The sequence below is a fragment of the Octopus bimaculoides genome, chromosome 1 (assembly GCF_046866305.1).
Source record: "Octopus bimaculoides isolate indiv1 chromosome 1, ASM4686630v1, whole genome shotgun sequence".
Lineage (NCBI taxonomy): Eukaryota > Metazoa > Mollusca > Cephalopoda > Octopoda > Octopodidae > Octopus > Octopus bimaculoides.
Window position 1 is genome coordinate 100,059,806 of NC_142928.1, and position 15,003 is coordinate 100,074,808.

The 15,003-nt window shown below is 35.1% G+C and overlaps 1 protein-coding gene and 1 long non-coding RNA gene across 4 annotated transcripts in view; one reads left to right on the forward strand and one right to left on the reverse strand.

The window, feature by feature from the left end:
- Window positions 1-3,120, forward strand: part of LOC106879280 (putative imidazolonepropionase) — a 32,633-nt gene extending 29,513 nt beyond the window's left edge. For all 3 annotated transcript variants that reach the window (XM_014928776.3, XM_052968601.2, XM_089354704.1), the window contains exons 7-8: window positions 1,800-1,960; window positions 2,807-3,120. In XM_014928776.3, coding sequence (XP_014784262.1) covers window positions 1,800-1,960; window positions 2,807-2,918 — 273 coding nt within the window. In that variant the 3' untranslated portion in view covers window positions 2,919-3,120. The remainder of the gene's footprint in view (window positions 1-1,799; window positions 1,961-2,806) is intronic.
- LOC128248099 (uncharacterized) lies at window positions 599-14,972 on the reverse strand. The gene is made up of 2 exons (XR_016242515.1): window positions 14,845-14,972; window positions 599-2,420 (listed from the first exon to the last, which is right to left on the reverse strand). It is a non-coding gene; the product is annotated as an uncharacterized LOC128248099 (long non-coding RNA).
- Window positions 14,973-15,003: the final 31 nt, after the last annotated feature.

The window sequence follows — 15,003 nt, forward strand, 5'->3', positions numbered from 1 at the left end:
ACTAACAAACTTAGCTGAAAATAGCGTCCCTTGTGAAAAGTCTACTGCTGAAAGTGAAAAGAAAATGTGCATGCAAAGAAAAAGAGTTGTTGAAAGTCTATGTGAGAGTCTTATTTATGTACGTGCAAAAATTCATTGACAATGCAAAGTTTGTACATCGGGACGAGATGAAAAGCGTGTGTGTGCCGAAAAGGTTGCATGTGCGGGCTTCCGTATTTTCTTCCAGTTAGTTTCTGGCATGTAGCTGTCAAAATGTTGCGCTTATAGGCTTTCATGGTTGGCGAATACCTTATGTTTCGGCAGTGTTGCATTGTTGTGAAGTGCATCGTAGATTGCATCGCAGTATAGTGCTTTCTGTAGCAGGTCGATGGAGGGTGCATCTTGGTGGTGATGAAGGTTGTCATTAATTTTCTTTGGTTCAGCGACTGTAGTTCTTTAGTTCGAATCAGCAAAAATGCAGAAGGTAGCAATTCTTTCGCTTGGGGTTAACAGTTGTGACTGTTGGTAATGCAGTTTCAGAAGGTAGCAATTCTTTTTTTACAAGGTCACCAATTTGTTGGTAATGCAGCTTCAGAAGGCAGTGATTCTCTTTTTTCACGGGGTCACCAATTGTAATGATTGGGTTCTTGTGAAGGCTGCAATTCTTTTGTTTGGGGTCACCAATTGTAACGGTTGTATTTTAATTTGTGTAGCGATGAGTTATGGTGCAACGTCGTGATTGCCAGTTTGTAACGATAAAGTTTTTAGTTGAAGTCGAGGGTCACCAGTTGTAATGAGGGAAATTGATTTGTTATAATTGCATGTTGTAAGATGGGAAAGATGAACAATGCATGAAGTTTTAAGAAAATATTTATTTACTGTTACGTTACAATACTTTACCACGACAGGCAGGTTATAATAGATCCATAAACATGCGAAGTAAAGCTTGCATTTATTTCCTCTTCATTTAGTAGTAATCCACAGAGAGAGATAGTGGTGTTGTAAGAGAACAGAATTAGAGCTAGTGGAAGTTGTAGGGTTTGGGACGTTGTCTCACAGTTGCTGACTGTAAACTTCATTTCTCTCTCTGGCCAAGATTGTAGCTGATCAGCCAGACTTTGTTCTCATTGAGTCGTCACCTACTGGTGACTAACTGGTTGAGTCGTCACCGACTGGTGACTAAACTAAATTTTTCTTGGGGTTTCCTTGCTTTTATAACGATCTAGAAGGATAGATATATTATTGAGAACAATTGTTTTAGTTGGTGGTCTTGTTATCTCTATTCTAGCTTTTAGTGGAGTAGGGTTAGGGTTAGGGTTAGGAAGGGTCAAGTGGTCAAGACATTATTTCGGTCTAGCTAAAGGCATCTGGAAAATATAAAATCGCTGTCAGAGAAAAACCATTGTTCTACCATGGGAAAAGTTCTGTTGCAGTGTTAATTTAAATTTAGCTATAGTGGATTGAATCCACTTCATGCATGCAAGATCCACTACATATATGTATGTGTGTGTACATGTTTGTCCCCCCAACTTCGCTTGACAACCGATGCTGGTGTGTTTATGTCCCCGTAACTTAGCAGTTCGGCAAAAAGAGACCGATAAAATAAGTACTAGGCTTACAAAGAATAAGTCCTGGGGTCGATTTGCTTGACTAAAAGCGGTGCCCCAGCATGGCCGCAGTCAAATGACTGAAACAAGTAAAAGAGTATACTATGATATTGTATACTCACATGCTGAAAGTAAGAGATTTGCAAATATTCTTTGGTAGGGTTCAGTATATACAAGTAATTTAGATTATGCCTTTTTTTTTCATATTTTCAGCCTCTGGTAATGCATTTGGCTAGTGTCAACTTGCGAATGAGTCTCCAGCAATCTTTGGTAGCTTCAACAATCAATGCAGCTAAAGCTCTGGGAAAGTCTACCACTCATGGAAGTTTAGTTCCTGGAAAAGTTGCAAATTTAGTTCTGATAGAAGCATCAAGGTAAGAGCAAACTTTTGGTATTCAAGTGTAATGTTGATTAAATCAACACAAATAAACATTTCCCATTCTTAACAAAGCATCACAAATGCCCAATTTGGTAAGATGCCAAGCTGAAGGCTCATTCATTCAAGTCAGGTGGCATTAGAGTTTTGACTGAGATAACAAGGCTGTTGGACTGTCAGTTAAGAGTCGGTAATTTACATTCTTTTATCAGCACTGCACAATATCTGTGGCCAAGATATATATCGTGCTGACAGAAGCTACACCTTGAGAACATGATAACTTTGCATGACACAATATCAATGTAAGATAAAGAAGTTTTCTATTTGCTTACTCATCTTTGGTTTAAATTTTTTGCCAGATTAAATTGCTGTAGACCAGAGATGGGTAGCTTTTATTCATGTGTGAAATTTCATTCATATTCAAATAACAATCCATAAGGTAAAATAACTGTCCAATTCTAAAGAGTAAAAAGAAATTTAATTTAAGTTACATATCTTAATTTGTAAAATTCATTATTTTTCTCAGCAGAGATGGGCCTTCACAGATTCTTATGCTCTTTCAATTCACTTGTAGCAGAAAGTTTTTCCTTTATTGCTCTAGACAGACTACATTATGATGAAGTCTAAGTGGGTCCCTGCAACTCATCACAAGCAGTATTATTATTCTTGAAGATATGCCAAAAACAATAGCCTAATGACTCATCTCATAGTTATGATTTCAATAAATTAACCAATGGAAACAGAGTTTAATACAGATAAACCTGAGAGAATTTTTGTTTTTGCATCCTGCATTTTATACAATAAGGTAATATCTTGTCTAATCAATTCTCTTCTTTCCTTACAGATGGGAACATTTGATCTATCAAATGGGCTGTTATACAGACTTGATAAAATATGTTATTGTTCATGGCAATGTTGTTGTAGATAAGCACAATTCAAACCATCCAAAATATTAATTACACTCACAACCATTTATTAGACAATGCAAGGAGACAACTATAGAAAACAACTTCACAGACATTTCCAAATATATGGAACAAGGAATCAATGCAGATTTTAACAGATTTAGAATTACACCAAATGGCTGTTTATGTCCTTAAAATAAATCTTGCTTCTCAAATTAGTTAATAAGAATAATAAAGTTATCAAGCAAATTTGTCATTGTCTTCACGTTCAAAATATTTGACTAAATGAAACTTATTAACCAAACATTTGTTTCCATAATTAAATTTAGCAAAAGAATAAATCAGTTCAGTTAATGAAGTAATATGATTTAATAACAATTTCTTACAGGAGACTATGGACATACATTTTGGAGAAAAATGGAACAGTTGATTGAATTGACTTGAGTAATTGATTAATACTTATATTAGCCCACCCTAGAGTATTGCTCTTGCAACTGGAACAGTTGCTGCTGTACCCACTGATATTCTAAACTGCATGCAGAAAGTGGCTACCCAACTGATTAACATAGAGGCAATCACCAACAGACTCAATCTTTAGTCCACAGATGTCTCCTCCCTCTCCCTTTTCTATTGCTACTATAATCACCTTTGCTCCTTGGAGTAGGCTAGACTCATACCACCTCCATTCAGGCTTCCTTGACTCACTTGTCTCTCCTCTTTTCATCACCCTTGTATCCAATCCTCTAAAGCTGGTCCTAATCACTATACCCAGTTCTTCCTTCCCAGAAGGACAACTCTCTCTGTTCATGTCTTTTCCACAGGTGTTGATGTACAAGGATTTGAGAGGAATAGTAATAGCAACAAACCCACCAGTCTTGGAGGGTCTGCAAAGGTCCTAAGTATAGCCCTTTCCTTTAGACCCAACAATAAAAACTCAAGAAGGACAGAAAGCAAAACCAGTTTTCACAGCATTTAAAGTCAAACTGCAAAGAGATGTAACACAAAGCATTTCGTCTAATTCTGTATTGATTCTACCATTCCATCAATCCAACATAATTCAACAAATGCATTACATAAAGAGTTGTCCTTCTGGGAAGGAAAACTGGGTATAGTGATTAAGGCTAGCTTTGGAGGATTGGATACAAAGGTGATGAAAGGAGGAGAGACAAACGAGTCAGGGAAGCTCCAAGGAGCAAAGGCAATTATAGTAGCAATAGAGAAAGGAGAGGGAGGAGACAATTGAAAGGAACAGAATATTTTCTCTAAGTTATCAACATCTTCAAGAGCTTTGAAGTGTAACAGTCAAGTCTATGAACAAAATAACATTTCATATGAATATGTTAGGAATAAACTAAAATCCTGCTTTTGTGATTTCATTGTACCTTCATATTGACAAGATCCAGTGAGTCATAGGGTTGCATCATGCCCCATGTCAGCTTTGGCATGATTTCTGTAGCTGGATTCCTTTCCTAACACCAACTATTTTACAGTATATACTGGGCACTTTTTGCATGCTACCAGCACTAGTGAAGTCACCAAGTAACTTGCAAGACAGGAAAGAATGAGAAAAGGGGAAAGAAGAAAAGGAAAAAGCCCTTTCAACTAAATTGGGGAGGAGTATTTGAGAAGGTGGAGAAATGACATTTTACCAAGGTCAAGCATGGGTGTCTTGCTGTGGAGAAAATACACAATTACCCAGCATTTGTATAAGGAGTATTGTATAAAAAATATAATCTATCATCAAATGTAGTGGATAACTGCATATTTCAGAGTATGATATCTGAAGCTTGAAAATATTTATCCATTGAAGTATGAAACTGGAACAACTATGGTTGTAATAATGTTTTGTTCATTTTTAAGGTTTCTCACACACTATTCTTAATCTTTCATTTTAAATAGACTCTACAATAAATGCTTCACATATTATTGGGGTAACAGAAGTATCAGTGTATTGAATAAATATTTCAATGAATAACGAACTAATAAATCAGTTGTATGTTGGAGCAGTAAGTAGCAAGTTCAAAGTAGTAGGAAATTATATAGTTTTGTTTCTTTCCTCTGTTCTCTTTTTACCACAATGTTTTATGAGGTGCTGAATAAACATTTTTTTTCTGTAACTGGGAAAGCAAATTTTTTTCAGACTATTAAGGTTCATAGGAGTAGAGCCCAACTCCAATTTCTAAAGAAATCTTAGAGACTTCTCCCAAAGATATGATGCTGGACTAATGCAGGTAGCTGACAATGAAACACATACTTATCCCTACTTAAATCACAAGTAGTGCTAATTTAGAAGGAGACAGAGATGTCAGTATGGAACATGGATGTTAGACAATGATGATGATGATAAGGACAATTGTTAACACAGCCTGTCCCAACTATTGTGGATTATGCAGCTTCTGGCACTCTGTGTGTGAAAAATTGCATACCTGAATCAGAGTTCCATCAAAAAGAAATCCAAAATAATCTACTGCCATCACAGACAAGCTTTTGTTGTGGGTCAATTCCAACTAACTGACCTGGAAAATAACATCATGAAAAAATAAAACCAGAGAACAAAGGAGTCACTAATGAAAGTTAATCTTGGCAGAGTTGCCAAACCCACATCTATAGTGATTTATGCAGTAGTACTTTTTGATTTCTAGCATATAACCTGGCATACCTCATGGGAACCTTGCTTACTAGCAACCAATAGAAGTCAACTTTCAAGCTGGATATGAATAAGACTTCACATTATCACAGACTTGAGCCTATATGCTGATAAAACTGAGTAATGGCTATGAGATTAGAAAACTTAGGCAGGATGTAGCAATTTGACACCACTCTTTCCAAATGGATTTCTTCTCTCAAGTTATTCTCACTATGAAACATGTTTTAATAGAACAGAACATCAAAAGGCATTATCCCCTGAAATGACATATATTTATAACACTATTTACACTACACATAAATCAAATTTCTTGTACAAACGTGACTGTGTACATCATACTTTTGCTTCACATACATTTAAATAACCTAATTTTTATTGATATTGCATATGGGAAATTTATATTTGTCAATGAATGACAAGATCATCACCATTATTTAATGTCTATTTTCTATGCTGGCAAGCTGGTGGGCTGCACCAGGCTTTCACACACAGAGTGCCAGAACCTGCATAATCCACAGGAGTTGGGACAGGTTGTATCAACAATCATCCTTATCATCATCATCATTGTCTAACATCCATGTTACATACTGACATCTCTGTTTTGGTTTGGTTTCCATGGTTGGGTACCCTTCCTAATGTCAACAACTATACAGAGTGTACGGGGTGCTTTTTACATAGCACCAGCGAGGTTATCAAGTAACTTGCAAAACAAAGACCTCTTAGTTGAGAGAGGGAGTAGAACTGAGAGAAGTGGCTGTGTGACAGGCAAGAGTTGACAGAGGGACAGAAATAATTGTCTTACTATAGAGGAGATACTTGGCTACTCCAGTAGGACAAGGAAAGAGAAAGCAAGTGGAGGATATATATATATATTTATATTTAAACTTATATTTATTATTATATTCTTACATTTATTTTTTATATATATAATATAATTTTTTCTGCATTTTTATAACTTAAGGCAAAAAGTATGTGATATAAAAAATATATCTCCTTTTGAAAGCTTCGAATATTGATTTCCTAACTCCAACATAACTACATATGTTTTTTATAAATATATATATATATATATATATATATATATATATATATATATATATATAGAGAGAGAGAGAGAGAGAGAGAGAGAGAGAGAGAGAGAGAGAGAGATTCTCAGCCCTCTCTTGTTTATCATAGTCCTCTAGCCATAACCGAGAAATTTAAGATTGGTTGCCCATGAAAGCTCCTCTATGCTAATGACCTTGTTCATATAGCTGAATCTCTACTAGAATTAGAAAAGAAATTTCAGGTATTGAAGCAAGGACTGGAATCAAAAGGTCTTGAAGTTAATTCAGCAAAAACAAAAGTACTGATAAGTAGGAAAGCACACAAATTACTAATCCCTTCAGGGAAATTACCCTGCTCAATATGTAGAAATTCCATACAGGGTACCTAGTGCAGGTTATAGATACATAAGAGGTGCAGTGGAATTGCAGGAAGGTTAACAGAGAAAGTCATCTTTGTGTGTGGTAACTGTGCAGCTACGATAAACACTAAGAATGTACAGGAAATAGATTTCCTCAAATGTTCAGTGGAATCCTTAAAAGTGGTAGATAGTTTCTGACAAACCATTCCCCTACAACTCCTCTTTCCAACACCTTCCCTTCTCACCCAACTCACCAATCATTGTAACTTCCTCTCCGCTACCTCCCACTCTCACTCACAAACCTACCTGCACACAATTTGTCCCAGTCAAATCTCTTCCCACAACATATCCTCCTAATACCCTTACCCGTTCCTACTCACTACATTCCCTTCGCCCTCCATCTCCAGAACTTACCCACCCACTCACCGTCTCCAATCCCCAGTCAGTTTCACTATATACACCTCACTGTAACTTGAGTGTATGCCCCCCCCCCCGCCACTGTCACATCTTCACCATCATTTCTCTTTCTCTCTCTCTCCCTACCTGAGGTAGTCATATTTCCCCACTATGGCAAGACTTCTTTTCAGATCTTCAATACTACTCCTCTTCTCATTTGAAGAGTTTTGTCTCACAAGTTACTTGGTGATTTCACTGCAGCTGGTACCATGTAAAAAAAAAAAACACCCAGTACACTTGGTAAAATGTTAGGAAAGGCATCCAGCTGTAGAAACCATACCAAAGCAGAAAGCTGAACTTGGTGCAGTCTCCTGGTTTGTTGTCAGTTCCTGTCAAACTGTCCAGCATGGAAAATGAATGTTAAATGATGATTATGTAGATGATGATGATGATGATGATGATATCAAGTAGAAGGGTTCTTGACTAAATGCTTTAGAAAAATAAATACTATTTTAGTGATTCTATATGTACATTTGGGATAATTCTAAATAGGTTACATCTCTCGTCAAGCATAGAAAGCAAGAGTTTAAATGTTATGTACCACTAATCACAACCATAGATACACTTTTATCAGTGAGAGATTATTTTCTATATTTAGTATATAAGAAAGTAATAGAAAAAAAAAACCACTGGGGCCTCTAACTGACTATAAAAATCCTCTCAAAAGAGAGGATTTTTATAGTCAGTTAGATGCTCCATACCTCTGATATGCAATGCTACAAACCTCTGATATCTTAAACTAAGTGCTTAAGATGATATATTAGAAGAAAACTCATAGCCAACGACATTAATGATAAAATGCATGATATATATTAAAAAAAAATGTAAAAATATGAAAATATGTATTCAGTGAAGGAAAAAGTGACACTATATTGTAAGTGGGGATACTGCAATAAAGATGTGATGAATAATAGTTATTTGTATACAAAAGATCCTGAACTGCTAATTGGTAACAGATGAGGAAGAGGTTGTGTAATTAAAAGTGGTGACAAATAGTTCTTTATACAAGACAAAAAATGTATTAGCTTACTGTTGATAGATGGGGCCTGAGGTATATGGTAAAAATAGAGAAATGAAATAGAACTTGTGAGAATAGCTGCTACAGAAGTAAAATGTAGAGACAACTGGACTGAAACAATTTGTAATCTATTTTCAGCTGGTTTACTGTCAGTCAACTAAAGCCTAAGTAATGTGCCGGTAGTCATGTGATTTATACTTCATCTTTTATTTGTTATAGCCACTGGACTGTGGCCATGCTGGAGTATTGCCTTGAAAGGTTTAGATGAACAAATTACTCTCAGTACTTAATTTTTTTTTATGAGTCACTTTTGCTAAACTGTTAAGTTATGGGGACGTAAACAAACAAACACTGGTTGTGAAGCAGTGGTGGAGGGAAAACACAAAGACACATACATATATTATACATGGGCTTTTTTTGGTTTCCATCAATCAAATCTACTCAAAAGGGTTTGGTTAGCCTGGAGCTATAGTAAGAAACACTTGCCTAAGGTGCCACATTGTGAGACTGAACCCAGAACCATGTGGTCGAGAAGCATACTTCTCACTTCAGAGCTAAAATGCCTGCCAGAATCCTATTCCAACCAAAAAATTAATATCTCCCTCTTCTTCAGTTATAACAGTCATAACTGTTCTAACCTCAAAACACTTCTGACTTCACTATTAATCATACAACTGCCTCATTCTCTCACTCTACCAAAGTTTATGAAATGAGGACAAAAAGCTACAAATAATCTCCTTCAGTAGTTAGTAAAAAGAAAAGTAATAGTAACATGCTCTACTGCTGACATCTCCAATCCATGAAAGTATGGAAAACAGATATTAATACAAGAAAGACAATGAAGATGACAATGGTTGTTGTGTATATTTTTTGGTTGTGGTGCAATTAGGAATGCAAGAAAAACAAAAGTAAATTATACGATTGTCTGTCAGAGAGGCATCATATAACAAGAACAAAGGAATGGGATGAAGTAATTAGGGGACACCCCTATTCAGCATTTCAGTAAAGTGTGAAGACCTTTACAAAAATGATAATTTTATATTTAATGTGAACAATGGGAACACATATAATGAAAATTATTGTATGGACTCTTCCAATGTATGTTTGAAATAAAAACACAGCAATGATAATAATATAAAAGATGATCTTCAGCATCTCAAAAAAAAATATCCCTCAGTCATTTATTTTGTTTTTTCTTCTCTTGGCTGAAATACCAGCTTAACACTGTATCTTTTTAAGATGATCTTGTATCTCTTTCTCAGGAGTTAGAACTGAGATATATAAAATTAAACACCCCATTCAGAAGCATATCTGTAACAGACTTGAATTCATGATTTATGACACAGTAGGTCAGTGTTTTATGCTTTCATCCGTTTTACTTCAACTTCAGTGTTGTACTGAATGTTACTTGGACCACTACTTTTATTGACAAGCATTCAGTTCAAGCTGTGACAATCTCATCCTTTTGTTCTTGTTTTCCTGGCATATCATATCCAGTATATTCATTCATTTTAAACTGGAAGACCAAACGTTTTAAATACATTATGGCGTTAGTTCTAGCAAGTAGTGTTACCATATTGATACTCCTTCACTGGCTAAGGAATTCAACCCCACTTCCTTCTAGCAGACTCTGGAAATTTCAAGTAGCATCAAATTGATCACCTTCCTTTGCACATCCTCAAACATTTTTAAATGATACATCCTTGATATCATTAACTACATAATTTTCTCTACAAATCAGTACGTGGATTAAGAATACCGTGCTACACACAAACATTATACAAAAATTATAATTGTTTTAACTATATCAGCCTCCTTACTACCCTAATTATCAGATATCAGCGAAGCTTTTAATCCATTACTCACTATTCATTTATATACAAAATACTAAACACTTCCTTCATAAACAACACTCAGCTTACCAGACTTACATTAATATACAAACACATCCAGAATTTTCAATTTCACAAATGGAGTACACAAAGATCCATCCTCTGACTCATATTTTTTAAACTACACCTGCATGAGTTTCATCCCTGAAAGAGCTTCTACATAGTCACTCAAGTTGCTAGAACCACCCCACCACCAGCTAAGTTCTCCTCAAACCACACCATTCCATCTTTAGGAAGAGAACAGACACTATTTGGATGACAGTCTTGGATAAAGGATCTGAAAATAAGTTGGGATAATCACAACTGGAATGCTTTGGTCATAGGTCTGCTCAATCAGAGCTAACTTGTGGCTAAGCAAGTGGTGTACAGAATCAGAATGGATTAAAAAAAATTTAATTAAAATAAACAAAAAAACGAAAGAAATCATAATTCTGAATTAATTTGTCATTCTAATGATAAAAATGACATATTTAAATGAGCCTTGTCATCCAGTGACCAAATCTTACTTCATAACAGAATAGTAAAGAGTATCTTAGATTCTGAGATGAGCTGTTATGGAGACATTTTTCAGATTGCTAGGTAGTATATTGACACTGCTTTATTTAGTTCTATCTCCAATCATTAAAAAATGTTTCTTCCCAAATCATTGTTTTCCAACGCAATCATTTAGATCAATGATTCTCAACCATTTTTTTTCTTATGGACCTTGGCATAACTAGATGTGTACCCCAACCCAACTTTGTTGCATCATAACTTCCAGAACAAAACTTTCAAAAGATAACTGCTTAGATCCTGTAGATTGAGTGTATGTAATGATTTGTTGCCAAAAATGTTTCCGAGGGGTTGGGGAGAGGAGTTTCAAAAACTTCACACAACCCATTTTACCCCTCATAGCTTTCAGGTGTACCTCACAAAATTTGTTGCCTCATAACTTCCAGAAAAATGGATACTTTTTAACGAAACTTTCAAAAAATAAGCACTTAGATCCTGTAGATTGAGTGTATGTAATGATTTGTAGCCAAAACTTTTTCTGAGGGATTGGGGAGAGGAGTTTTGAAAAATTCACACGTCCCAACATTTTCCCCCTCATAACTTTCAGGTGTAGACCATCGAGTTTGTTGCCTCATACCTTCCAGGAAAATGGATATCATTTAGTGAAATTTTATGCAAATACCTTTCAAATGATATAGATTATGATTACAAAGAAATTTATTGGCAAAATGTTTTACAAGGAGGCAGAGTTTCAGATCAGACGGCCCACATAAACAGGAATTTCTCCATTATGATGGGGAATTTTTTCCAATTTTTTTTCACCAGTCTTCAAAGTGATGGGAGACATCTTTTCAAGAAGAAAAATAATAATTTTGAAAATTTATGTTTTTTTCACTCGCGCCATCTCCCTCACCACCTCAGTCCAGACTAATTTTGGTCATTTTTTTTTTCCACTACACACTTAAAACCCATGGGAGAAATATTTTCGGTTAAGAAAAAATTAATATTTTCAGAGGAAAATGTGTGATTTAAGGGAGATCTCAAGACCACCCTCCTTGTTTTTTTTCTCAAATATGTATTGATGTTTTTCAATATTTTCCCCCATAAACACATTTATGCTGTAAAAAAATTTATCCCTGCTCCCGATTGTTTCTATTTATAATTCTAAAATATTGGAGAGCCTGAAAAGATTATTGCTGGGATTTATCCAGAGTGATTTATTTTGATAGCATAATTTTCTGTTAGAAAATGCTTTTTCCAGATATTTTCTGTTTGGTTGCCAGCGGCTGCCAACGTAAATTTTCAAATCAAACTGATTTCATATTCAGTTTAATCAATGGCAGACTGGCCAGGTTGCCAGCTTGCCCAATGGTAAGTGCCCCCCTGTGCCATTAGAATCCATATATGGGGGCCCAGTTAGTATCTAAGGGGCTCATCCCTTCAAGTTTAAGAATTTTTTATTCACTCCTGGAAGAATGCATTATTTCAACCTGGCTGTGTTTACAGTCAGTTGAAAAGAATACTTTTAACAAAAAAACAAAAAAAAAAAAAACTAACCAAATGATAGCATTGTAATTGCGGGTGGACCCCCTTAGTCTCCTGGCAACCAATAATTTTAGACCCAGTCCGCCACTGAGTGTAATGATACACTTTTATAGGCTAATTAATGATGTGAAAGTACTTTTCGCTATAAATCAATAAATAAAGAGTTATTAGTAATTAAAGTTAAAAAATTTTGGTAATTTTAGCCAATTGTATGCCACAAACATTCTTTAATTTTTGGAGCTGTTGGCAACCAAACAGAAAAGATCCTTTTTTTCTTATACACACGGCTGGGGTGCGAGTAAAAATTTAAATTACTATTTCTTTTTTCCTTGCTTATATCACAGCAATGGACCACATGTGTTACTTTGGTAAGACTTCCTTTTCTACCCACCCACCCCAAAAAACACCCCTTTTTTTTTTATTTAATTCTTTTTTTGGATCTTGTTCAAAACGGGGGCACCAGTATTTTCTTAACGAAACACTTTGAAACTTGGGACACTGGTAGAATGTGTCATATAAAACATCTTTTTCTCTTAGTCTTCTTAACAAAAAAACGTACATTGCAAGTTATTTCATGTTAATGTTGTGGTATTTCTGTAATTTCAACCAATGACTGACGTCCATTCAGCCGTAAAAATTAAGTGCTGACTACGTAAACAAACGATTCTGGCGGTGATAAAATTATTATTTCCTTGTCAAAAAATGACTGAAGCATATTGGCAGTAGCTAATAAACCTTTCTATATATATAGGCACAAGGCCTGGTTTTTGAGGGAAGGAGCAAGTCAGTTAGGGTTAGGGAAAACGAACACACATGTGTTGCCGCTCTGCAAAATGTCAGAAGTAATGGAGATTAAATACGCTTTACACCGCTTAAATTGCCAAAGGAGTCAGTGTAAATAGCTGAATACTTGTCAGTGATTGGTTGAAATTATCGAAATAAGACAATTTTTTACATGAAATAAATTCGAATACAAAAATTTTTTTCTGTTCTATAACACAAAATAGATAAGTATACGAAGTTTGAAAGTCTTACGGTACCAAAAACATTACATAAAACATAAATGAAAACTGGTGCCCCCGTTTTGAACAGGATCCGAAAAACAGTTAGTTTTAAATCTCTGAGCGAAATGTAGGACAAATAAATTTTAATTTAAAATTACGTCATATGTAAACAAACATAAGTTTGTTTTTGAAGCGTTGAAATGTATTATAGAACAAGTAAAAAGATATATTTTTCAATGCGTAAATACTGACAGAACAGCATATTATATTTTATAAGGATTTTATCAATGACAAAAAGAAACAAACAATTGAAATATGTTTAATAACAGTTTCAATATGATATGCATGCAGAAAAATCTGTCTGGTGACACACGTTCTTTGCCCACTTCTGACAGCTAATAGCATGACAGTGCCAAATTAGCTGCTACTTTTAAGAGGTCGAGTGTTTTATTTTATCAGTCTAACAACTAGCACTGTTTTGGTGGCTGACGAAGATTTTTTCTTAAACAACACAACAACGAACGACAAAAACAATTCTAAACGATTTAATATAACCAAACCTTCCCATTCTAAAAACAAACACAAAAATCACCACACAAAAATTACAAAAAAAAACAGGCGGAAAACCAAAATGGTATAACTACAGCTTGGTGCCCCCTTCTGACTTCATTTCCCCATAACTTTCTGAAAAATATATAGTTTTGAATAAAAATTTTGTAGATTCACGTTTTCACGGGTACAGATAACTGTTACAATAACATTAAAAATATTTTTGGAGGGGTTTTGGATCAATCTCCCCACTACCCGTCGGCGTTCCTACAGAATATCTTTAAAATACATATTTTTAAATGACATTTCGTAGAGATATGTTTTTGAAAGTGTAGGTTATGTAATGTTGAATTTTCAAACTTTTAAAGCTTAAAAAAACTAGAAAAAAGACAACAAAAAAAGGCAGTTGTTACAGAAAGCACGAGGTGAGGAGAATGATCAGAAACTCCAAAAAATTTCTTAATATTATGTCAACATACCCACTCGAAAATGCATCTCTGCAAAAAATATGCATCTTTCAGAAAATTATGAAGATGCAAACTAGATATCCAATCCTACTCATAGACCGTGTGGTCGTTGGGGCATTTGCTGATGACGTAACACCAGTTTTCGTCATTTCTCTCGGTTTTCTGCCACCCCGTGAGTCGGCGAAATTGACAGCTATTCACTCTTTGTAGTTACAATCCCACAGTAAAACGTTATACCCAAATATCGTCGCTCTGTTACGTATAATGAAATCAAGTGATTTTTGTTCATAAATTTATTTTTGTCATCATTACAAATTGCACAACATATCAAAACACTCGCTTCTTGATGGTATACCTTTTAACAGAAGCCACAGTTCCTACGTTAATAAAAGTAACCTTGATTAAAGGCCAAAATACGTCTTAGAAATTACTGTCAAATATCCCACAAGTCACACCTGATCGACTGGGGGTAAAACACATTAGATAGCGTAGTTTCAGATACCTTATGCCTGAAAGAAAAAAAGTCGTCATGGTCGGAACAACTTTGACCATAGGTTTGCTGGACCAGGGATAAAAATCACACAACTAACAGCCTTTCTATGTAAAATGTAAACAAACTTGAACGGTAGTTTCTCTTTAACAATTAGTAAAGTTTATTTCA